A 26639-nucleotide genomic window follows, 5' to 3' on the forward strand; every position below is an offset into this window, starting at 1 on the left:
CACACAGAGTGAACACAGGAACTCAAAAGAACAAAAACACAAAGAGTCCAAACACAACAGAAGGTCCTGGCAGGATGTGACAGTTTTCCTGACTGTTGTTTTAAGACAGACTTGAAAAATCATGAACCTAACCTTTGAACATAAACGTAACATAAACTAAATCACACCTATCTTAATGGCCACATCATTTTTTCTGCACCTTCATTTTTTTAAACTAACTTTAGTCCTTTTTATTGTTATAATGTTTAATATGTTTTTTTTAAGTCTTTTTGCTACACAAAATATCTCTACAAGTCAAAATGTTCCAAAATTTGTAACAGGCATAGAGTGGATGGCTCTTCAAGATTTTCTTTGTAATACAATTTTATTTCTCTTTGCAGTGAAGACGAATGTGGATGCAATTATACATTTGTCGAAAGAAAAGAAATGGAATGGAACTTCGCACTCTCATACATTCCCCAGGAAGTCTCACCTGGATCCAAGAAAAAGGAGCAAAAAGCCCCAGTTTGCACTGTTGCCACTGTTATGGAATCAACCTCAAATATCAAGCCAGTCAAAATTGCAAAATCATCAGTAACACGTGAATGGTCTCAAAATAGCAACAAGTGGAGGGAAAAATCAGAGAAGCTTGTTGGTGCTGATGAAAGTAAAATAACCAGGGTTAGAAATATTATTTATGTGAATGATCCAGAATTCTGCATCACAAAGGGAAGTGATGGTACTGAAATCTTCTTGGGGCTGAGAGATGATGGCACTTTAGTTGCTATTAAGAAAATGTCAAAATATGACATTAACTATCAAGTGCTGAAGAACGAGAAGAATATTCTGCAACTTCCAGAGCTGGATCAGTCATTCATTGTACGATACATTGACTTTGCAGAGGATGCGAACTTTGGTTATCTTTTTCTGCAACTTTTTGAATACACCCTGGAAGAATACATTAAGATTTGTCCAACAGACGAGCTATTTCTAATTGTGCATTACATCCTCAAAAGTGTGAAGGTGCTTCATGGTCAAAATCCTCCAATTCTTCACCGGGATCTCAATCCACAGAATTTTTGGATTGGTAAAACAAGTTAAAACAAATAAACTTCTGAAATTCTGAAAGTATACAACAATATATTAATATATATGCTCTTTTTTTCAATAGGTTTACTCTTCTTATCTTACAGATGTTATCAAAAGGGTCAGACTGGCTGGTTTTGGCTTATGTCGCCAGTTACCTGGTGGACAAACAACTTTGTACACAAGCTGTGTAGGAACAAAAAACTGGATGGCCAAGGAGACTTTGACAGGAGAAGATAATGTGCCATACAACTGGAGCACTGATATACAGGTTAGTTTTTCTGCTATATAAATTTTATTGATGATTACATGAAAAATCATCCAGTAATTAAACTGTTCTGCTCACTCTTAAGGTGGCCGGGATGCTGATTTATTATATCCTCTCCAGAGGAAACCATCCTTTCGGTGAATCCCATGAATGTCAGAACAACATTCGTGAAGGGAAGTACAGTTTGGGCCATGTTCGAGATGTGCTGGCAAAAGATCTCATTGAGATGATGATTGATGGAAAACCAGAGAACAGACCTACAGCACAAGAATGCTTGACTCATCCCTTCTTCTGGCCCAGGGAAAGGCAGTATCTCTTTCATCATTTGCAATTAATTCAGATCAATTCAACAGTTTTTTAAAACCATATTTTAATCATACTTTTATTCCATTGCTGACTTTTCTCTAATGACATAGTTCCATAGCATTTCTATTAAACCATTTTTTAATCAATATGATATCACAAAAATGTTTCAATTTTTATATTTTGTAAAACATGCACCCTAAATGTACTAATTCTTTTCAGGAAATTTGAATACATCAGGAGGTTTGCAAACAGGAAGGAGGTGGCAATGTTTAAAGAGGCCTCCCAGGAATTCATTTCTTTACTGGAATCATATGCTGAGGATGGATACTTCAGAGGGTGGAAAGATAAGGTGACATAAAGAAGCTCACTAGTTTGTATTCCTAAAGTCTACTTTATCAGTAGTATAATCTTAACTAATGTTTGGCATTACAGTTTCCACAGGAGTTGGTCCAGAAGATGGATGGCAAGAAGAAAGAGCCCTGTTACTCTGACAACGCGTTGGCATTACTGCGCTTCATACGAAACGCCTGTGAGCACCAGTAAGTTAAACATATAAAAAGGATGATGGGCTTTAATGTAGCAAGAATAAATTCACTCTAAACACCAAAGGTCATACAGTATTTTCTCATTCTCTTGCTATTCTTTTTGTAGAAGGAATAAAAAGTTTTCACAGAGAATTTTTTTTTTCTGAGCAAAACAAATTTCTACTAGGTTGCAGACAGAAATGGCAAAAGTGACAAAATATGTTTAGGAGACCAAGTTTTGGACATTTGGCAAGTTCTGTGATCTTTGGAACATTGTGGATTGTGAGAATCCAAACAAGGTTTTTTTTTTTTAAATAATTACATTTATTTAATTTCCCTCTCTGTTTTACTGATGTCTTGGTATGAGTCTAATCCCCCTCCCTTCACTTGAAGGACAGGTTCAAAATTCTTAATTCTGTCTTAAAAGCCCAAATGAACAATAAAATAGGTTTTTCTTGCCATAATCATTCCTCCTCTTCATATTGACCATTAAAAGATCTCTTCACAAAGCATTTACAATGTGATTGGTTCTAAATCCACAGTCCTCTTTCTGTGCATAAATATTTTTAAAAGTTTATCTGAAGCATATATGAAGCTTTGGATGTTCAAATGAATCGCACCAAGTAGATTTCTTTTAACATTACAGTCTTTAATTGCCAAAGTCCCTCTTTTTGTTACTATACTTCCACCACATCTCAACCGGGAAACATTGTTAGAGGAAACACAAAGAGGGAATTTGATGCTAAAAAGACTGTAAATGTGGCAGATATCCACTTTATATGACTAACTCGGGCTGCTGAAGCCTAATATAAGATGCAGATAAACTTTTAAATCCATTTTTGAATAAAAATTAGATTTCAGTCCCCATCATTTACATTGAAAGCACATTTGAAGAGGATCTTTTATAAGCCAGTATGAACAGCAGGAATGATTACAGCGAGGAAAACCTCTTTCAGTGTTTTGAGACTTGAAAAATTGTGACTCTAACTTTTAAACATACACATATTGTTATTAAGTTTTTTTGCTAGACAAAATATCTTCACAAATGAAATTGTTCCAAACCCTCTAACAGGCATACAGTAGATGACTCTTCAAGATTTTCTTTGTAATACAATTTTATTTCTCTTTGCAGTGAAAAGTGCATTGACGAACATGATGTGATGTCAAAGTTCCCTGTTCTCTTCGAATGCGTTTATAAATTTGCCAAAAGCCAAGGGTGGAATTTAGAGAAACCTCTGAAACAAATGTTAACAACAGAAAAGGCCATCCCTACCAGAGGTGTAATGCTGCCAACAAACCCTGAGGAGCATTCAAGAATCTCAGCACACTTTTACAAAGCCAATTACAAAATCCCTGCCACAATGAGTAGATTTGAATGAACATCTGCTAAATGCATAATATGGATGTGAAAATTACAAAATTCACCCCAGATCCAGAAACTGCAATCTTAGGTCATTCAAAATTGTGTTATAATAGTTAAGAAATCAAAATTTTCCACCACTACTATCATTTTGTTCTGCACACCACAGGACCCGGCTGTCTGCCCCGTCTTTCTCACCTGCAGTAAGGTGAAGTCTGGGTGAAAGGGGGGGTCGGGTAACAATAGGTCCCTCGTCCCTGGAGCACAGCATGAAGCATAAACCTGCTGCAATTAGGAGAGGAGGGGGAGGATAAGTCGAGTTCTGGGTAGCAGAGATTTATCACTCTTAGCCTCAAAATCTGGTGTTTGGTTATGTTTAGACCAATTATGCCTGATATCTGAAAAAAGAGTAACTAAGATTCAAATCAGACATTGTTTGACCTAATGATAAATGCTAAAATTCTGATTGATGATTGATTTGATCGCCTATATGATTTGATTTTGGTCCCCATTGGTGTTTATTCATTTCACGTTGTGAATGCATTTGAAATTTTATGTTTTCATATGTTGGGATAATAAATATCTTTAACTGAAAATGCTGACTCATTCTTGAATTGTTTTCTCACATGCTGAAATTTGTACACATCAAGCTTTAATCATAAGTGCCCTGCTTAATTTACCAGCAAAAATCCTCCTCAACCTCAAAAGGGGGCATCAGATGTTTTCTACTTTAACCTTTAAAAGAATAAAAAAGAATAAAAACTTTAAACGAATACAAATTTCAACACATTTTAATGGAAAAAAAATCACTTCATCTGCCTTGATAGGATCTAAAGAGCGATTTGACAAAAACTGGCCCCCATCATCTGAAATAGTAGCCCAGTAAGACAGATGTGTTTATTAAAAGCTGTAAAGAGCCCCTGTAAAATGGTAGTTATAAAAGCTAAAGTGACGTGAATAGACAATATTTTCAGTGCAATTTGCATTACATTAAACTGACGGGTTTCATTGTTCCCCAAAATATGCAGCAAGAAACTGAATTTTTATCATGAAGGAATCTTTCCATTTTGTAATGTTTAATTGTATCTCAGTACTTTATTTTCCAATAATGTAGGCTATCTAGTGCTTCAGTTTTAAATCCTTTTAGATTTCTCTATTGGAAGCAACAATAAGAACATTAACTATGTAAAGAATGATCAATTTGAGTTGACGTTGATATTAAGCCAGTAGGTATAATATCAAAGTCTACAACAGACAAAATCAGTAACAAAAGAAACGAAAATCAAGATATTTTAACCTAATGGCAACAAAAATGAGAATAGTTTCTGAAAACTCTTTTTTTGTGCCATCATTTAATGACGCTAAAATGAACCAATACAAATGCAGAGATTTAAAGTGGTATGTAAATGTCTGCTACCAGGCCTTCTCTGTGCAGGAAGTGACTGATGTAACCCAAACTGAGCTCCACCACAGTATATACAGTAACCACAACAGACTTCCTTAGTTACAGCCAAAGGACACAAATACAACCTCTGGCTATATCAAGCTTATAACCCACTTTTCATGTTTGTGTGTTTTTGTTTCTGCGCTGATATCCATAGGATTAAAAAATTACCTTGAAAAAAGGGAGGCTTCTCCATTGGCCTCCAGTAAGTGAATACTATTAGTCATGTTTAAACTGCCATGGAAAAAAAAACAGAAAAATCAGGATATCAATCAATCAATCAATCAATCAATTTTTATTTATATAGCGCCATATCACAACAGAAGTCACCTCAAGGCACTTTTCACATAGACCAGGTCAAGACCGTACTCTTTAATTTACAGAGACCCAACAATTCCCCCATGAGCAAGCACTTATCCCTTCACAAACTCATTTGCAGTGATGTCTATTAAGTATAAAAATACTTGTCAATCAATACAAGGTGGTGTAGTTAAAATTAAAATGACTATGTAGACAGCTGTGTTGCTAAATAATCCCATTCAAAAATGTGCATATTATTTAATTGTATTGCATATTATATTATATATCATTATATAAAATATTAAACTGTGAAATGCAGAAATGGATTTGGTGAACAGGTAGTCTCGTTTGGTCCTTGTGCATGTGGCAGACAAATTTATAAATGTGTCAGCTGGATTTGAGAGAGAGAGCGGCTTCACCTGCCAGCCCCTCACCAATGCAAATATGACAGGACTCACAGTGATCATTTCACAAGACTCCCTCACTAATTACTTCCTCCCAGTATGATCTGCACTATGAAATCTATCAAGACAGCCTTATTTTTTTCCCCACCTGCATTCCACGAAGACTCGTCCTACTCTGCCTCTGATTGGCTAGTACTTGTTTCCTTTATTGGTTAGGTTTAGGCATGAGGAGTGAGGTGGTTAGGGTTAGAGTGAGAATATCAGGGTCAGAGCCAATCAGAGGCAGAGTAGGGACAGGTCTTTGCAACATGCAGGTGGGGAAAAAAAACTTATTGAAACAAAAGTGATCATGGTAGCAAGTTGCCAAAATGTGAAATTTATTAGTCCTGCATGCAGCATGGCCACCTGCTCAGTCCTTAACACCTACTTTCCAATTCACCCTCTGCAGACAAGACATGCCAGCCCAGAAGTCTTGATTCTCCTCCTGACTCCTGCAGGGCCTAAAGATTTAGTAGAGCCTGATCTCCCTCAAGTTGGTCTTAATGATGAAGTCAGTGACCTCATCAAACACAAACTGCACATTCTCGGTGTCAATGGCACAAGTGAAGTGGGTGTAGATCTTGGTGTCGTTTTGTTTAATTAAGTCTTCAAACTTGTGCTGGATATAAGCTGCTGTCTCTTCATATGAGTGCCCGCCAGAGTACTCGGGGTAGCAGATTGTGAGTGGGCTCTTGCTGATCTTCTCCTCAAACAAGTCCTTTTTGTTGAGGAGGAGAATGACGGAGGTATGTGGGAACAACCTGTTGCAGAAGGCGTCGAAAAGCCACACCTGCATCCGGAACTTCTCTGGAATATCCTCATACAAGACGATGTCATAGTCGCTGAGCGCTACGCAGAAAATGATAGATGTGAGCCAGCGTCTGTCGAAACAACAAATCCACTTCCTCGTCTTTTGCAGGCAACCGATATCAAACATCTTGAAGTTGAGATTTTTGAAGGTGAAACGAGTTTCCACGATGTCAGTGGTCCTCTCATATGTACGCAGCACGTCCTGCTGAGTCGGGACGTAGTTCGGCTGGCAGATCCTGTCCAAGTCATTCAAGTAATATGCAGCAGAGTCGTTGAGCTGATACTCTCGCGACCTATGGAAGCAAGCCTGAACTCCACTATCATTCCACAACCTCTGGATCACGCTGGTCAGCTCTGCAAACAACACCCCATCGGCTACATTCACACCAAATCCGGCAAAGTGGGAAGGTACCGCATCAAACAGCTGGCGGGCATCTTCAGCCCTTGCAGCATCCCCAAAATCTATCTTTAACCGTTCCATTGCCTCGATGATGGTCATGATGGACTGGATGGTGTTGCTGTACACCACCACCTTATACTGTTTGCACTCCTCCTCTGAGTAGCCACCTTCATTCATGATTTTCATCTGCTTTAATATTGTGCTTTTCCCAGATCCCTCAGTACCGATAAAAAGCAGTTTCACTTCTCTGGCGGAGTCTTCTCGCAGGTTTTTGTCGATCATTTTACTCCTCTTTACCGCAGCTCTGTCCTCGGCGCTGATCGTGCAGCCCATTTTGGGCCTCAAACAACTTTTTAGTGTCCGGATCGTGGTTTCAGTAGCTCACGAGTTGAAGGGAAACGTCGTCAGACAGCTGTTGTGAACGGAAGTATCAAAACCAGGGGTAGAGGCGGAAATTTGGTCCAAATGCTCCACAGAGCAACTTTCATAGGAATGAACGGGGCCCCGCCTCCGACGTTGTATCCAGTTCTCTTCATACATCCATGATCCAAACTAACCCCACAGTCTGATGCTGAACTCACACGGCTTCAGTCCAACGCTCCTGCATGTCCAGGTGATTAAATTCTTGGGTTTATGAGGAAAATTCCCCCCAAACAGGTGTATTTAAAAAAATACTTAATCTCATTTACCTACAATTAGAAGAAAAAAGCGTAAAAAGAAGAAAACCAATTGTTTTTTGTATAAAATTGTCAAACAATCCGGCGTAGTCCAGCGCGTCCAAAGAAAATGCTCAAATTGATAAACACCGGCCTTTGTCTCGGAGTTATGAAAGAGACTGACTGTTGCGCTTATATCCGGCTGACCATATTTGGTAATACGTCAGCTACTATGACCTGCAGTGTGGGAAGAGCCTACTCTCATCCTTTAGTAAAAGTATCAATGCCACAATGTAAAAACACTTCATTACAAGTATACATTTTCTTCTTTCCAATATATCATCTGAATATCCCTCAGATGTTTCTTTCGATCCACCTCGAGCAGATGAAACAATAAATGCTGATCTCTGATAAACATTAGAGGAAAAGACCTTTTGTTTTCTCGTGATAACGGGTTATCTCGAGTTAACATACTCAGAAGAACTCAGATCCTTTACTTAAATCCTACTTAAGTAGGCTAAAAGTATAGAAGTATTACCAGCCAAAGAAGAGCTAAAGTAAAAGTAGCCTACAAATTTTGCAGAAAATCGGGCCGCGACTGATATGTTGAATTCATTTAACAAAGTACGTTTTTAATACTGATGAACAATGCTGGCGACATGTGTAGGGTAACTTCGACATTGCTTTTATATGCAAGGAGTCGGGGCATGTCGTCATAAAACAGGCAAAATAGGGGAGACTGGGGATGGTTGCAACCCTTTTTGCATTTTTCTCAGAGACTATTTGGACTAGACCAACCAAACTTTTATATATTGAACTTACATCTGTCTGCTAATTACCCACTCCATTTAAATAAGATGACATACCGTTCACAATATTTATTTGATTGGGAAAAAATCAGATGTTGCAACTGACCCCAACTCTGGGGACAGCTGTAGCCTATGTAAACTCACTCTTTGATGTTTTCTGTTATATTTTATTCAGTGAAGGTTATTTACCAAAAACTGTCTTAGTGTGTGGATGTACAAATATATGAGAAGATAATGAGTCATTTGTTAATAAGGCTTAGGCCCTTATAAACTTAGGGATGAATCCTCTCTGACAGTCATGAAAGTGATGTTGAAGGCTGAAATCAGCTGGAATCAAATGAACCAGACACTCATTATCGAGTTCTCTATAATTACTGTTTTGTTTTCTCGAGATAACGAGATAAATTAACTCCCTATCACGAGAAAACGAGCTTTGTTATGTCGAGATCACGAGAACATTTTATTAATACAATGGCCATCACAATAACAAGTTGGCAAAACCCACAAACTGTACAACTCATAGACTGAGCTATTACAACTTATTTTAATATAACACAAAGCAGTGGGAATAAGAAAAAGGTCAAAGGTCTAATCAAAAATCAATATGTTTTTGTAAATATCCAAGGCTAGTTTGTTTTTATACATTTCAATTCATTCATGAAGACTAAGAACGGTGGTCTGGCATTAACAAATCTGCTGACCTGCTGATGAAATTTAGACAGTTTAATGGGTAGTTTAGCAATACAGAAATCATATTTTAACAGAAAATCCGTCCCAGGTGAATGGAGATTGGAGCAGCCGGATGGACGATCTCGCGATATTTTCATGCTAACCTTAACCTTAACCCTAACTGCACTCGCGAGAGTTCGTTCCTCCGGCTGATGAGAGCCCAAAAAGTGACGTTGCAGGATAAACAAACGGAGGCGAGGTAGCCCGGACGGAGGCAGAGAGGAGAGGGAACCTGTATCCTGACATTTTTACATAATATTTGGGATAATGCAGTCTGCCAAGAGGAGTGAGAGTGACTGGCAGGGGCTCGTCAGCGAGGTAAGTGAGCGGTGAAGACCGTGTGCTGCTACTGCCGAGGCGGATTGCTTTATAGACGCTCCCCGCTCCATATGGAACAGCTATTGCTTTAATACACCGAGGAGCTGTTTAATATCTCATAGAAAAACTCTCACTTCTCCGTCTTCTCGCTTGAAAGACTCTTCATTGATGGGAGTAAGCTAGCCTGCTATTCTGTTAGGCCGATAGCATCTGGTGCAATAACTGCCCACCTCTTAAACAGGCAGATAACCCACCACTGCATTTACCCGTCCATTTAATCTGAATAAATTCATTTCAGCCGACTGAGAATCGATCTATATGTATGAAATGATGAAATATAAGCCTCTAATTTTATTTAAATACCACCATACCGCTGAAATGTATGAATGACAAGGTCAAAAAAACAGCTGTTAGGTGTAAAAACTGAATAGTGACAACAAGACTAATTAAAAAACTTAAATGAGTGGGTCATTAATGCAGGATGACTCACATGGACAAGAATAAAATGAGACAGACTTACCCATATAATCAATATTGAAAAATTTGAAACGATATTTAGAGAAAACCAAAGTTTTGTTGCAGCTTTTAGGGACTATTTATGTAGCCGTGGTAAAAATAAAAATAAAAATAAAAAAAGGAACTTCCACTTTGTAAATGGAGGACATGACTGGTTTATAATCTGATATCTCATGGTGATACAGCTGTTCTCTCTGAACTCTGTAAGAAAGATTCTTGCTTCACAGAGAGCATAAGAGCAGAGCTGAAATTATTCATTGTTTGGTCAAACATAGAGAATGAATCGGCAATTATTTTGATAATTCATAGTCACTTTTTTTGAGCAAAATTGGCAAAAAAGTTCCACAGTTCCAGCTTCTCAGTGATGACAATCTCAGTGATGAGAAAACAATCAATTTAGTGCTATCACCTTGGGTTTAAGATAACTGTTATGGACATTTTTCACTATATTCTGACATTGTCAGGTTAATCAATAATGAAAATAATAATTTATTGCAGGCCTTCATAAGAAAATGGCATAGTTCTAATATGCAAACCATACTAGAAATTTTACACACACTACTACTATATATCCAGATACAAGATATCAGCTGATATTTAATTTGGTTTTGAGCTGGTCTGACACCTATCAAGGTTTACACTGTTCATTTTACAGTGTCTTATCTTTATTTAAACACTCGGCTCCGATGTTTGTTTTTCCACATGTACAGAACTGGTCTGGGTTGGTATCATTTGTACAGTCAGGTAATTTGAACCAACTCCATCCCAGTATAGGGCTTTGATGAACCTATGAAGGGGATGCTGCCAAGAAAAAGCTGGATAGTATATTTTTTAGCAAGTCTTTCAGTGTTACGTTGGCCCTGGAATCAGCACATATAACCTACAATGAACTGCCCACAGTAATACGTCTGATAATATACTTTTAACCGTCAGCCTTGTGTTTGCTGTGTTCATGGTAGTTCCTGGTGTGTAAGCGCAAGCTGGAGAGTAAGAAAGAAGCCCTGCTCATCCTGTCCAAGGAGCTGGATACCTGTCAGCAGGAAAGAGATCAGTACAAGCTGATGGCCAATCAGCTGAGGGAACGCCACCAGGGACTCAAGAAGAAGTACAGGGAACTCATTGTGAGTGGTGCAAACTTTCAACCTTTCTTTTTGTCTGTGTGTATCTGCATAGTATTGTCTACTTTAAAGACACTAGCATAGAACCTGTCCAGTAAAGTAGTGACCTGATACCAGATGTTAGAATAGTCAGTCAAATGGGAACCTTAAACTGTATGCATAATGTAATATTTACTCATCGTATTTGATGAAAAGAATAGATTAACAATGTCATTTTTCTTCATATTTTAGGATGGTGACCCTTCTTTGCCACCCGAAAAACGCAATCAGGTAAGTTATAAGTCACTGCATTTGACTTTATTACATTTCACCAATGCTAAGAGTGTAATACTGTTTCCCTTCATTATGTTACAGTGTAAATTATATGATGGTTTAATCTAACCGTTCACATAAAATATTTCAGATAATTATGGTTAGGTATCAATTTAAAGTGGCCATCTCTTCTAGGAGTGCAAATATACCCTTCTTAACCAATTTTAAGAGTTGACTGCTGTATAGCATAACGAAAATGAGCTATGTGATTTTTGTAAAAAGTACATTTAGAGGACAAACAATACAAATGTTGTGAAAAGAATAATGATGACATGAGCCACATTGCTTTTTATATAAAGATTGGGATTCTGATTGTAGAAAAAGGGTAAGCAAGCTGCGATGAAAGAAGGGTTTTTTTAAGTTTAGATTGTTATTGTAAAAAATGTAATTTCTGATAGTTGGTATCTGCCAATTTATGTTGTAAAATGCTGTATTTTTGCAACAGTTTTGTTAGGAATTTACATCTTCAGTGTATCTAATTTACAGTCACTTCATTTTTATTGAGTTCACTTAAAATTCAATACAATTTTTCATTCCTTATTGGCTGAGATTTTGCTGATACTAATACTTGAAATAAGACGACTGCTCTAACAGTAATATAGTTGAGAAATCAGCCATGGCCAAGACAGAATTTAGTATATTTTTGCTCAACCTGATACTTTATCTCTGTCCTTGTCTATTTAGTATTATGTGGCTGACATGAAACTGTTTCACAGTTGCTCCTGTATGTTTCTTTGTGCTGAAGATGAAAGAAGTGGTAACCTATTTGAATGGAGGTTATAGTTTTGATTTGCACCCACTTTACAAGGAGTCAAGTTGCCTGCTATTAGCTAATCTGGATTTTTTTTTACCATGTTGCTCTTTAATATGTCTCTCCTTCTCTGTCCATTCATGTTTCACTCTTCTTTTCCAACCTCTTCTCAGGTGAACCTGGCTCAGCTGTTGAGAGACTCGAGGGAACGAGTGAAACAGCTCGCTGAGGAGGTGAAGGAGCTGACTCAGAGGTTGGCGGAGGCTCAGGGGGATAACAAGGTGAGGTTACACAACGTATACGCACTTTAAGATGTGACCCCTTGCTCAGTGCGTTGCATGTGTATCTGACGTAGTTTTTTTTCACTCCGTGGCAGCTCCTGAGGATGACCATTACTCGACAGAGGCTGGGGGATGAGGAGGTGGGGGCTCGCCACTTCCCCGCGCATGAACGTGAGGGTCTGGTTCGTCAGCTAGAGAGAGCAGGGTTACAGGTTGACCGTTTTCCTTTTTTCTACCTTGGAACAACTAAGCACTGTATTCTCACTATCCCTAATTAAGATCATACTCACATCTGTGTACTGTATTTCCAATACAGCTACAATGATGTTAGATCATGAGTCAATTTCAGGTATCCAAAACATCGACAGTTGCTGGGACTCCATATCAAAAGTGAGATGTCAGCACCAGTAAAGTGTCGAGTATTCAATCCACAGTGACTCCAACCTCGGTTCAGCCTTTTCTGTCCTCAGAAACAGCCGTCCTGGAGGAGCTGAGAGGCCAACTGTCTTCACCTGGCTGATAAACATAGTTTTCTATAAGGCTCCGTGAGGAGTATACAGGAAAAAAACTGCATTTTTTTGTATTTATTGATCATAGGTTTAATTTCTCCGAGTCTGTGTGGATTGATACATTTGATTAAACGGAAGCGTAACGGTTCTGTGAGTTGGGGAAAGTCACAGATACCAAAAAAACGCTTCAAAAAAGCTTTCTGTGTGTATCGCCCTTTGACCTAAGGCTTCTTTCTAATTTTCCACTTATCACTAGATTCAACATTGATATAGAAAGAAATCCATCATGGATTTCTTTATTAAAAGTAGCCTTTAGAGTCTATAATTAACTTCTGTCTGCTCTAGTGGAGCCACTCAGTTGAAAACAGTAGACAGGGTTTCACAGCAGGGAGCTCCTAAGTTGCTGAATGCTGAAAACAGCGTATGCATTCTCAGCAAACTCTACCTGAGTAAACAAAGTTTTAAAATATCTTTGTTACTTAAACCTTTTTAGTTGCTTCTCTTACAAACAATTTTTTGCCTGGTTGCCTTTTTCTAGATGGAGGAGATGGAGCACAACATGAAGGCTCTGACAGACGAGCTGCAGGACGTGAAGGCGGAGCGCACTGTGTTCAGGGAGAAGGCAGACCGGCTCAACGTGGAGCTCAATCATGTCCTGGGCAACCGCGAGGCACGCATCATTGATGTGGACGCCCTCTGCATGGAGAACAGGTGAGTGAGAGTTACAGTTAACATCAAGAACATTTTCTGGATGTTCATTTTTCTGCCTTTTAGATTACATGAGTTTCAATGTAACTTCACTTATAAACATGTACTTTTTGATGATATTACGTAAGAGAGGTTCAATCATTTTTGATTTTTGTGAGACTTACAAAGACTTAAAACTGACAAAAAGATCTTATCAGTGTTTTACTGATGTAATATTTTTAACCAGCAACACTTTGATGAATACTTTTCTGCCTCAAAAGGTGTATTGACTAATTGATTAAAAATGGGCATGGTGTACAGGATACATGTATACATCTTTCATGTCTGAACTTATTTCACTGGTTTTTCCATGTTTCATATTCAGAATACTCACGATGAGCTTCAGCTTAAAACAATTAACATCTTTTTGTTGTACTCTGCACCTCATCAACCTTGTCATATGTGCTTTGACTCCTCTGATTGTGATTTGATCATTGTTACCGTAGATACTTGCATGAGCGCTTCAACCAACTACAAGAGGAGGTGAACCTGCTAAAATCAAACATCATGAAGTACAAGGTACAGATGAAACATCTCAGTTAAAACGTAAACTGCAAAGCTGATATCGAGGCTGAATGAATCGTGACGAAACATGTGTGATTTCACTAAAAAGTGGTTACTTTTATTTCAACCGTTCATCAGGCATGGAAGGGTAAGATTATTCTCTTGTTCTCTCTCCCTGCAGACAGCTCTTGAGAGGAGGAAAAACTCCAGCATATATGGGAAATCAACCAGCAGTCCCCTCACTGGAGTCCTCTCAGCCAAACAAGGTGAAAACACAAACTCACTTTAAAATTCTCTGTAAACTCAGACATAAATAGACACCAAATCAGCTAATTGGGGAAACTAGTACGCCAATATAATGTTGTCCATCACCTTTGTTTTATAGCATCTAAATCAGACCCTTGTTTCTTGCATTATTTAATAACTCCTATTTTGCCGATCCTTCAAGCAACCTCCCAGACACCAGCTGGGTTACTAATTGTATTCTGAGTAGTAGAGAGCATCACTGGCAGGGAAATGAACCTGCCATGATGACTGACAGTCGCTGGCAGAAGCAGCACAGTAGGCTGCGGAGTTAAAGTTAGGGGAATGTCACCTAGCAGACAGCTGTTTCCAACTCTCCATCCCTCCGTCTTGCTCTTGTCATGCTGTTTTTCCATCTCTTATTATATCACCCTGTTGTCTCTGTTGTGTTTTTTAAGTTTTGTGCAAGTTTGCTTGGCAAGCTGTAGGTTAGTACTCGCATATCTTCAATATGTGAGGTCATGTTTTCACCGATGGTGCACTTAACCACATCTGGCTTTGAATAAATACAGCTTTCTGTTGATATATCTTCTCCCTTCTTTCACCCTTCCTTCCTTTATCTGTTTCACCCCTGATTTTCTTCTCTGCACTGTCCTCTCCTGCTCCTTTGTAGTCCAGGAGATGTTGCTTGAAGAGCAGGGCTGCAGCCTGCCGGCCACGCCTCAGTCCATCTCCGACCTCAAGTCCCTGGCCACAGCTCTACTGGAGACCATCCATGAGAAGAATTTGGTCATCCAGCACCAGAGGCACACCAACAGGTAAGGACAGGGCACATCATAATGATGTTGGAGGAAGCCTCACCCGCTCTTGTGCTGACTGCATAAAACACTGTTTCATAGGGATCATCTTTGAACTTCATCCACCTGACACGCTTGTAATGTTTGCCTACCTGTTCTGAGAATCCTCCTCCACCCCCAAGGCAAACACTGCACTGTGACACACACGAACACACATACACACACACACACATAAGCACTGTTCAGTCTGAAGAAACCTGATCCATCGTACTTGGTCTGCAGGATCCTTGGAAACAGAGTTGCAGATTTGGAAAGGAAGCTGAAGACCTTGGAGGTGTCGGGACTATGGAGTCTTCCAGGTGGGTCTTAAGACCAGGTGTAAGTGTTACCACTGAAAAAAAAGTTCAAACTGTAACACATTGCACTTATTACACAATTACAGCATAATTAACAGTATTTTTTTACTGTTTTTCATTGTTTAAAAATATGAAAACAAACAACTGGTGATTCATTCTAATACCGTATAGTTCCTCTCATTAAATAGCATTATATCAGCGGCACACTCATTTGTCATGGATACAAATGATCTTGGTTTCTCTATAAAATTATCAGGTTTGTCTATCTTCTTACAATTCTATACATTTTCAAATATTTCTATGTAATCCAGCTTGTAAATGGTGACTTTTAAGAATATAGAATTCAGAAATACAGAAAAATAATGCATCAGTCTTAACTTCTGTGTGTATGCACACAATCTGTGCATCAATATTTCTACATACTCTTTGACCTAATAGGTATTTAGCATAACTGTAGAAGGCCACCGCAAAGAACCTGTAACCGTACCACACCATTAGCAAACATGGTAGTGTGGGTGTGTTTGTGTGTCTGTGCATACAGTAAATGCTAAAAAAAAAATTCACCCATGATAAACTGTGCCTCTTATTTTATCATTTATGTCTTTATATGTAAAAATGCTCAGGAATCTTTTTTTTATGATTCTTCTTGCAACTGTTTCATATTTATTTCCTCTCTTTTATTTAAAATCTAAATACATGAATACATTTTATGCTCATAACAGTGTCTTTCTCTCCTCTCTGGCTGCGTCTCAGGCTTGACCTACCGCGTATCTGTGGGAATTGGGAGTATGTATTCCTTCTGCCCCACTTAGCCCCTCCATGCCCTCCACTATGTCATGCCAGGACAAATCTGGGTAGACGCCCAGAAAGCGTGTTACCTCATGCCCACCGTACAATGTTTTGACTCCATTGACCACCCCGCTCATGTGTCTGTTCATGATACCATTGACTGAACAGGCTGCCTGAATATCACACACTGATCCTTTTGGTCCAGTGGTTCTGTCTTGAATTTTACACTCAACTTTTGTCGGGGTTTGGTGTGTTTTAAGGGCAGGAGAGACCTTTTTAAGGCAGCACACTACTGTTTTTGGGATCATTTCACAATGTGTTCAGATTCTCACTTGCAAGAATTTGAACCATAAATCATGTCAGAACAAGACTGAAGGCTGTCATACTATAAACTGATAAATCGTCGGCAACATTTGTAGAGAAAAGAGACTTTTGATGAGATTTTGATTCAACAGCATGATTATTATTTCTCTGGGAATCAAAGCCCAACCAATGCAGAGTTTTTTAGGATATGAGAGTGAAAATTAGTTATACAATATTTTCTCAAAACACTTGAAACATTTTCTTTTCTTTTCTTGTCATTATGCAAGACAGAAGAGAAATGCTCCTCAAATGTGAGTTTCAAAGTTGCAATAAGTCATTAATAGATCAGTAAAACAGATTCTTAAATATAAAATATGTCCTTGAAACCCAAATAGTATTTGAAAATGCAATTACATATACAACAGCGCTTTTATTTTCTGTGCTGATAGTGAACTATTTAAAAGAATTTCTATCTATATATTTATGTATGTGAAGCCAACTCAGGCCTATGAATTAAATAATTTGACATACACTGTATCAGTAACAGCCCAGATGTGGCTGTGAACTGTCCCTCTCCTGTAAAGAAACCTCAAAACAGAAACCAAAAAATATATTTAACATTAAAGCAATCTATGAAACATAAACTATATCTAAAATGATATCCCAAACTATACTTACAGCCTGAAAAGAATTTCCAAAATGCAACAAAGGCGACAAGACAGTCCTCTTACACCAGAAAAATAGTTCCCCCCTTTAACCACTGGAGGGAGATGTTGTGCCGTGTATGAACCAGTCTGATAGGTGGAGGGGCTGCGCCTGGATGGAGGTGCCCTGTCATGAGACCGTCATTCTCACCGCCATAAAACTGACAAGCATCCATTACTGAAAATGATTGCCCACATTACAAACACATTTAGGGGAATGTGCCGTTATTAGGGAATTTGTAGGCGAGGGCCCAGAGTGCCTGATGACCACGCTGTCCACCACAGTTGGGGAGACAGAGATATAGAGAGAGATGTGAGTGTCTGTGGCCTTGATGTGATATGAAGTTGTGCTGATGGATATTAAAGGCAAACAGGATAGGATGGAGAGCCTTGGCTTCCTACCTTAGACTCGAAGAACACTAAAGGTGACTATGTTGTCTCTGGATGAGAGAGAGCCGAAAACAATAACAATGACATCGATGCAGTGACTCAGATAAAGTTTTGATTGATAGAGCCACCACCCCCCACCCTCCCAAGTCCTCCACCACCACCCCCCTCTGAATGAGTGCAAGCTGAAATGTAACACAGCAAGTAAAAGCCTGTCAGTGTGCATTAGCTATTGAAAAGACAGAGGTGAATACAGAATGCACCCGTGCAGGTCTGTCCTAGTCCAGTGACAGACTTCTTCCAGTTAAGGCATTTCCTTGTCACCTGAGAATTGTGGATTTGACTGTGTGACTTTTCGACAGGCGTGTACACTTCTCTTCTTTTTGGCTCCTTATTTGTGATATGGAGTTGCTATCACGTCACCCAGAGGGGGCCTGTTATCCTGCGTATATGCATATATAGTATATCCTATGTATGAGAGAGATGAGGAGATGGTTAGAGGGCTGGACTGGCAGCTGCCAAGATAGTTTAAAACAAGCCGTCTGTGCCTCCTGCCCCCTCATGAGTGCTGCCTGGCTCCTGGAGACACACTGCTGTGCTCAGTCTGAGCCTTGCTCTGCATACCTAATAACCAACACCACCTTATTATTTGCTTTAAAAGGCAGTCCGCAGAATTCCTCTAAGGCCTCTCTCAAAAACTAGAAGACTGAGCTCAGATGCAGTGGCACAGTCTTAAAGATACAGGCCGGCTATCTGGGTTTAATGAAGGAGATTTTTTCCAGAACTGCTGACTCTGCTGCTCTGACTGTATGAAGTGTGATTAAATAATCAGGTATTTCGATCACAAAATAACACATTTGTGAACAAAGTGAGAGTTTAGATTGGGTGATGTAACAATAAATTATTATATCTTGATATGACAGACTTTTGTCAACAATCACAATCATAAAAAGAGATTTTTCTATATAAATATATGAATATTTCCAATTGTATTCAGTCTTTGGGGCAGTCAATTTCAGTCATTTCATTAAGACTTACATTTTTCTGTTAATAGATTTATAGGATGGGCCAAAACAAAATGTTCCCTTCTGTCATTTTATCTGTTAACACATTGAATTTCCAGAAAATGATTTCTATCAATGCAATATAATAAATACAATATAAATTTACATGTACCGTGAAGGGAAATTTTATCCATATCACCCACCCTCAGTTACAGTGAATAAGATACTGTCTCAGAACCTGTCACTAATACTTACTTAAAAATTACTTACAAAACGACATCACTCAACACATACTACATAGGTGGCTGTTTTGAAATAACAATTTTATAGTTTAAGGCTAACTTTAGGAAAAATAAGACTACAAGTCTACAGCCATGTTAGCGGCTCTGTGAGGCAGTGCGTATGGCTAACGTCAGCATGCTGACATGCTAACAATGACAATGCTAACATGCTGATGTTTAGAAGGTATAATGTCTTCTTCACCGTCTTAGTTTAGTGTGTTAGCATGCAAGGATGTGCTAATTAGCACTAAACACAAAGTACAGCAAAGGCTGATGGGAATGGCATTAAGTTTGCAGATATTTAGACCTCAACCATTTGGACAGTTAAAGTTTTGTTGTGATGATGGCGCTTGATGAAAAGTTAAGGGATCACCAAAGTTGTTGCAATTCTTCTACATAATATAACAACAATCCATCCTATAAGTGTTATAAGTGATATGTCAGTCTGGACAAAAGTGGTGGACCTAATGATTGACAGACCAACAGCACTATCCGATAATAATAATAATAAAACATAATGATTGAAATCCATGTCTCTCTCTAAAATAAATCAAAAAAACTTTATAGCCAACCAACAACTTTGTTGATTCTCTTGATAACTCTCAAGATCCCAAAATCCCAACCTCGCCCTCTCACTCACTGTCTTCACGTCAGTGCAAACACTGAGCATCCATAACAATATGGACTGCATTCATAACAATATGGTCTCCGTTCACCATTCATGATTCTCACGCATCGTGTCACCCAGTCATCCATTTTCTCATTCTTCTGTTTGTTTTTGTGCCTCACACTTGAACGGTCAGAGAGACAGGCCGGGTTTTGCCTATTCACAGGATTTCTGTGAATGCAAAGGCTGATGTGCACACTTACAGCCTCGCATGTGTGTCTACGTGCATTCGGCTTTGTATTCGTGATGTCTGGTTTATATTGCACAGTCTCCTATCAGTAGCATATGGTGTCAGCCTAAGAGGCGTGCAGCCATCACTAATGAAGACAGATGACAGGGAACTGAAGCCACTTCCTGTGAGCAATGCATATGAGAGTATGTTTGTATGCTGAGTGTAAGCACATACAACACAGTACCATACATGTGCTTGGATGAGCTCCATCCAATCATAACATGCGCAAAAAGTTAAAAAAAAAGCTGTCTTCATGCTACTTTCTTTGTCTTTTTGTGGTCATTTGGGGATGAAACTAACAACAACTTTTTTTTCTGTGGTTGGGAATTTGCAGGGACACGGGACAATATCACACTGAATGAAAACCTTCAACCAGAGCTTCATCCAACACGTGCCACATCTCAGCCAAACACGCAGCCCAGAGTGCAGCCACCCAAAGGTGAGCGTGTAATTGTGTGCAACCGCCTTCTCCATTCATTGATAAGAGCACCCACAGCTAACGGCATAAACACTGTAATTAGCCACTACGTGCTAAATACTCCTTGCTATCTTCCATGTTTAACCCAAGTCCTTTCCCTTCCCGCCTCCACACCTCTCCGCTTCTCATTGGTGCAAGCTGCCCAAATGCCATGGCATTTTGGAAATGTGAAGCAAATTCTCGCCCGCTGACATTCAGAAACTTCTGCCGTGTTCTCTTTGAAAGGAGATAGGGGGGGGAAAGGGGGGGGGATGGGGAGACCATAAATATGGATGCCAGCTCAAGTAATGTTGCTTTTTTCCTGCGTGTTTTTGTGTACGCATGTGTGTCTGTGAGAAAAGGTGGCAGGGAGTTTATGTGCAGTCTTTAACCTTTTTGCTTGCACATCCACAAATATGGGTCAGTAATCCCCAAAGTGAGAGCATATTTTGACGAAGAGGCAGAACTAAGCTCTTGCTATTGCCGAGATGCGGGGCGTCACACTTGTCTTGAGTCCCCTTGTCTGGGGCACTGCTGCTGCTATATTTAGCCTGTTGCCATGGAAGCACTTCAGTCACATAAGTAATTGAAATAACTTTCTGCATTGACACGGTGCTCCAACTCCAAAAGAGGAAAGTTTTTCTTAATCTTATTTTCTTCTGAAAGTGTTCTTCATCATATTTTAATTTTCTCACATAAAAAAGACAAACTGAATGATAAAGAGCCAGACTAGCATGACATTATAGGCCCTGGTCTGTCAGCATACATTGTTTATATTGGCTGTTCATCTGGTTTTCTTCATAGTGTGTTAATGGAGCCTCAGATGCGCAAACAGGGCTTGAATGTAGCCCTCTCCCCAAGCTTTTTCTACTAAGCTCCTTGTCACAGTGCTTTTTCTGCTACTTAGACTATAACATCTCAGTCTATAAGGCCATTAACAGAAAAAGAACAAACTAGCAAGACCAAAAATAACAATATATTAAACTGAGCATCCATAATTGGTGGTGCATCAGTCTAAGCCACATACCATCAGTATAACTGCAATATCTCTGGTTTGGATTACTCCACAAAACTTTCTCTTCCTCTCTATTTCCCCGCGTCTCATCTGTCAACTGTCAAATTAAGGCAAAAATATTTTTCATTTCTTGGATTGAACAGTTCTTTTAGTGCACGGTTGCTCATGCCCCGATGCTCAATGGAAAAACTGAGAGGGTCCTTGGTGCCTGCTGTGGTGAAGCTTTTCAATGACATGCTGAAGTATTAAGTGGCCTTTATGATTATTTATTACTGCTGGCTGTGTGGTCTTTTGTATTCTTTATTTGCTCTGTGTCGGCACTTTAAGAAGTTTTTATTGCCTTGTGTTTTTATCAAACACATTAGTTATCCATGTGTCCAGTGCTGTCTTTCAGACTGTTTTAATGGTTCTATCCTGGATTTGATTGTCTTTGTTTTTATGTTCTTTCCTCTTGACGTATATGTTGGCATTTGGTGACTATTGTAGTTTCCCCTTCTATCTATCTGTCTGTCTGTCTGTCTGTTCACTTATTTGGACTTAATATTAATACATTTTATACAGACTATTGTTATTATTTCTTATATTCTCTTATTTTTTACTCTTTCAAAATGTGTTGTATAGTCTGGCTTTGAAATGCCACTTGGCTAGAGTTCATTAGTATTAGTATTAATAATAGTAGTCTTAGAGCCGAAATGATTAGGTGAGTCACAGAAAATTAATTGCAACAATTTTATAATTAATTACTAGTTTTAAGTCATTTATCAAGCAAAATGCGTAATATTTTCTGGTTTAAGCTTCTCAGATATGACGATTTTCTGCTTTTCTCTGTTTTCTATCATTGTGAATTGAACACATTTGTGTTTTTGAATGTTGTTTTGAAGAAAACAAGCAATTTGAAGATGTCAGTTAGTACTGTGGCACATTGTGACAAACTCTTTTCACTATTATCAGATTTTTTAGGCTAAACCATTAACTTAGCAATTAAAAAAAAGATAGATTCATTGATATAAAAATAATCATTACTTGCAGTCCAAAATAAGTGTGGTAGTAGTTGTATTTGTAGGTAATGTTGCTAGTGTTGCTAATGTTGTTAGCAGGATAGAATACGGTAAAAGTATTTGTTTTCTGATGTACTGATGGCTTCAGATAATAAGTTAGCAATTAAAATGACCAGTTGTCTCATCTTCCTTCTCTCAGTTGTGTCAGATGACAGAAGTTCACATGAATCATCATGGGAATGCCACACCGCTGGCAGCGACCTTGGCACAGATGGCGTCAGCATGGAAAATACACCTGCGCTGCTCAGCAGCCTGGAGCCTCTAGCCAGGGTAGAGACGAATGGGATTGACAGGAGAGGAGGAGAAATAGTGACCCTGACGGAAGATCAAGCCGCCTTAGAGCTCGAGGAGGGGCGGAGTCCAGTGGAAGAGGCGGGGCATGAGGTAGAAGGAGTTGAAGATGAAGAACTGGGTTCCACAGTGGAGGAAGGAGAAGAGGCGGAGCTGGCGCTGGATGTCCCTCCTAGTGAATCAGACCTTTCATGGCTTCCAATTAAACAAGTGTCTGTTGATCATTCAGAGGTGGGTCATTTGCCCTGCAGACCTCAGGACGATGGGTCCAGTAATGTACATGGACATGTAGAAGCCTCAGAATCAATTCCAGAAAGCCTGGCCACAGACGTATCGAGCACAGAGGATTGGGACGTTCATTGTCAATCTGTGCAGGGTGACAACCTGGCATGACACTGAAAGACTTTACAAGCTTATTTAAATCCTCGTCTTTGTCGTTTATTTTGATGATTGCATTCATCATCCCTAAGTCTCACAACGTATCCACTGCTCACTAGCTTCCTTTTCCGACGAGGAGTTGTGTTTCAGTCAATAAAACTGAGAGAAAACACTTTCTCAGCTACCGTTGACAGAGCCGGAGGTGCATTTTGTATCTAGACAGGCTTGTTGCTGCGCAGGAACAGACAATCTCGAAATCAATGGAGTTGCAAACTATATGCCCTACAGGAAAAATTTAGCTAGGAAAATAACAAATATGGCAGCTCCGACTCCTGTGCCCTATATTCCCTTCTTCCTTTCCCCAGCGATAAGATAATCCCAATTGTTTGCTTTCTTCTTCCTCCTAAGGGATGCCAATAAACTGAGTGCTGCGTTTTGTTTTACCCTCATAGGGGGTCCAAACTGGCTCGCCAAAAGTTGTGATGAATGTGTTGTACATAAGTGTAAATTAATATTAGAGATTCTACTGATGTCTATTCATCTGTATGGGTGACTCTTGCAATCATCAATAAGTTATTTTTTATTTTTCTTTATCCAGAAGATGATATTCAGATGAGACTACATGTGCCTTAATGTGGAAATATTTATGATATTTATAAACGTAAATGCATAAACCTGCAGTATTGTCAGTTATTTTTTCTTCCCAGTAAAGGTATAGGCATGTCAGTTGTCCAGGAAGATGTAAGTAAGCAGAAAGTTTGCTTTATATTTGTATCAGCTTCCTTCTAAAGCTAGAAACCACACAGAAAGGAATTTTATCTGATCAACACTTCAACTCTGACACAGACTGACTTTGTGAACTTGGTCTAATGTTTGTTTGAGCTTTAACATGCTAAATTAGGTTTGTTTGATAGTAGCTCTGCCTAATTTCTAAGTTCACAAGGTTGGTCTCTCATTAATTCTAAATGCAGCAGCCTTTTGATTGTTTTACAGATTAGAGCTGCTTTACATGATTCTCTACTTTACAGCCTTGGGAATGAATTGTTTCTGCATCACAAATCTACATAAAGATGTCAAAAATGTGCTTTTTAGTTGAATTTATGTATCAAGTTTTGGGGAAAAAATATTTTGGCTGTACAGTATACATAAATACACTACCACGCACACAGTAAGCATCTCAATATTATTATATAACTCACAAAAAAAAGTGGTAGACACCAAAAGTTTCCCAGAGCTGTAAAATGGATGCACAGACACACCCGTTATGTATTGCAGCCAAAGTCCAGAGCCCACTGTGTACTAAGAATCAGTGATGAGGCCTTCTCTTCCTGCGTGCAGGTGACAGCTGGCCTCTCCAGGCAAACACAGCGTCAAAGCCAGAATCCATGAACTGCTTATTCTGCAGAAGGCCACTTGCTATTTTTAATCCCTGACACAAAATAGAGGCGAGGAGAGGGAAAGAATTCGAGCTAGGGAGCCATGGTGTGTACCCAGCGTCGGCCCTGTGCCAGGCAGCTGATTTGGCACGCTGCAACAAGCCTTTTTTTTCCCAAGGAGTTTGTTAAGTTTATAAACCAGATGGAATCTGAACTAATGAAATTGCAAGATGATACCAGCTTGCCACTGGATTCCTCATAAAGATAAGATAAGAAAGAACTTTATTAATCCCAAAGGAAATTCTTGTGCTATCAACAGGCTCAATGCAACAGAAACACAGGGTAGACATTTCTTAGTCACATATATATATAAATATTATGTTCAATAAATAAAAAATAAAACAAAGAGAAAGATAAGATAAAAAATAGAATAAAGTAATTACCCAGTGCAGCTATAGACATAGATGTGACAGTGCTAAAAGGAACATAGTTGTCAGTGAAGGGTTGAAAGTGACAATTTATATTAATATTGAAATGATAAAGTGATAGAATGATGGCCACAGCACTTATAGCAGAAGCAAAAAGATACTGCACCCTCTACAGATATTGTACTCAATGTAGATTAGAATGTAAATTACTTATTGCACATATTAAGTTTAACCCCGTAGAATGTTACATGATGAAACGTTACAGTCCTGTAACGTGAGACAATAAGTCACCTGCTGCATGTGCTCTGATGTCCTTCTAGGGAAGCATGCAAGGGGTGAGACGGATTGGTCATGATGCTGAGAAGTTTCTGCAGCATCCTCCTCTGAGACACATCCACCAGAGTCTCTAGTTCGACTCCCAGAACAGAAGCTTCGTGAGCTTGTTAAGTCTGTTGGCATCAGCTGTCTTCACCCCGCTGCTCCAGCATACTACCGCATAGAAGAAGACGCTCGCCAACACGGATTGGTAGAAAATGCACAGCATGGTCCTGCAGATGTTGAAGGACCTTAGCCTCTACAGTAGGAAGAGTTGACTCTGGTCCACAGTGTCTGTGTTCCTAAATCAGTCGAGTTTATTGTATACTCCCAGGTACTTGTAATCCTCAACCACCTCAACGTCGGTCCCCCTGATGATGACAGGAGCTTACACCACTATACAAAGCTATCCACCAACCCCCTATATTCCTCCTCCTGTCCTGCCACAATAGCCGAGTCATCCAAGAATTTCTGCAGATGATGCGATTCTGATCTGTACCTGAAGTCAGAGGTAAAGATGGTGAAGGGGTAGGGAAATAAGACAGTCCCCCGCAGCGCTCCAGTGCTGCTCATTAAGGTGTCTGAGGAGCAGTTCTGCAGCTGGACATACTGTTCTCTACCCATGAGGTAGTTGGTTATCCAGACCACAAGTGGTGCGTCCACCATGTCAGCACTTTCTCCCCAGTAATGATGGTCAATGGTGTTAAAAGCACTGGAGAAGTCAAAAAACGTAACCCTCACAGTGTTTCCATCCTCCACACTGATGCAGGGCTAATAAGCAAACTGTAGGGGGTCTAACCATGGTTCCACCAGTATGCACAGGTGGTTGAGGACAAGTCTTTCTAATGACTTCATGACATGTGAAGTCAGAGCCACTGGCCTGTAGTCATTGAGGGACAGAGGGTGGGCCTTCTTGGGGACCGAGACAAGGCAAGATGTTTTCCAAAGAACCAGTACCCTCTGCAATGCAGGTTGGATATCTATTGGAGGACTCCACACAGCTGAGCAGCACACCCCCTGAGGACTCTGGGGCTGATGTCAAGTCATTGACCAATTTCTGATGTTTTGCATGCCTGAAAGAAATTAATGACCTTTGCATATTTGTTAAAAAAAGAAAGAACACAGTAGTGGGATGCATTGTCTGACTCAAGAAAGCTGTGGCTATGGAATAAGTGAGCAGTGTCTGCTGCTTCTTAGATGTGACATATATTCAATTTGGCAATATTTTTATCTGCCCTGGCCTTTGAAGATCCCCTCCAGACATGTTTTAAGATGTATATAAAATACTCTACTTTGAATAATAATAAGTGTCTAATGGGGTTATTCCACAAAAAAATTCAATTATCTTGTTAAAATCCTTAATATGGGTAAAATGGGTGAGACTTTAG

The 26639-nt window shown here is 39.3% G+C and overlaps 2 protein-coding genes, 1 long non-coding RNA gene and 1 pseudogene across 5 annotated transcripts in view; 3 read left to right on the forward strand and 1 right to left on the reverse strand.

Moving 5' to 3' along the window:
• LOC137174108 (serine/threonine-protein kinase/endoribonuclease ire-1-like) overlaps positions 1–4125 on the forward strand; it is a 28644-nt gene extending 24519 nt beyond the window's left edge. Inside the window, exons 5-7 of one of the 2 annotated variants that reach the window (XM_067579173.1) lie at positions 1859–1988; positions 2072–2178; positions 3296–4125. In XM_067579173.1, coding sequence (XP_067435274.1) covers positions 1859–1988; positions 2072–2178; positions 3296–3542 — 484 coding nt within the window. In that variant the 3' untranslated portion in view covers positions 3543–4125. The remainder of the gene's footprint in view (positions 1–1858; positions 1989–2071; positions 2179–3295) is intronic. The other variant, XM_067579172.1, reaches the window with a different exon arrangement.
• Positions 398–1834, forward strand: LOC137174110 (uncharacterized). The gene is made up of 3 exons (XR_010925282.1): positions 398–1066; positions 1173–1336; positions 1419–1834. It is a non-coding gene; the product is annotated as an uncharacterized lncRNA (long non-coding RNA).
• A 618-nt stretch (positions 4126–4743) lies between the features above and the next one.
• LOC137174109 (guanine nucleotide-binding protein G(i) subunit alpha-1 pseudogene) lies at positions 4744–7605 on the reverse strand (annotated as a pseudogene).
• A 1653-nt stretch (positions 7606–9258) lies between these two features.
• Positions 9259–23812, forward strand: ccdc149a (coiled-coil domain containing 149a). Of its 2 annotated transcripts, none has more exons than XM_067579964.1 (12): positions 9259–9432; positions 10908–11069; positions 11298–11336; positions 12303–12410; positions 12506–12622; positions 13458–13630; positions 14113–14185; positions 14352–14436; positions 15087–15231; positions 15493–15569; positions 20268–20372; positions 22603–23812. In XM_067579964.1, the coding sequence occupies exons 1-12, from the start codon at positions 9382–9384 to the stop codon at positions 23145–23147; spliced, it is 1680 nt and encodes a 559-aa protein (XP_067436065.1). In that variant the 5' UTR covers positions 9259–9381; the 3' UTR covers positions 23148–23812. The 2 variants fall into 2 exon arrangements, with proteins under 2 accessions (XP_067436065.1, XP_067436067.1); XM_067579966.1 differs by having other exon boundaries at positions 22612–23812.
• Positions 23813–26639: the final 2827 nt, after the last annotated feature.

This window comes from Thunnus thynnus, chromosome 22, assembly GCF_963924715.1.
Source record: "Thunnus thynnus chromosome 22, fThuThy2.1, whole genome shotgun sequence".
Lineage (NCBI taxonomy): Eukaryota > Metazoa > Chordata > Actinopteri > Scombriformes > Scombridae > Thunnus > Thunnus thynnus.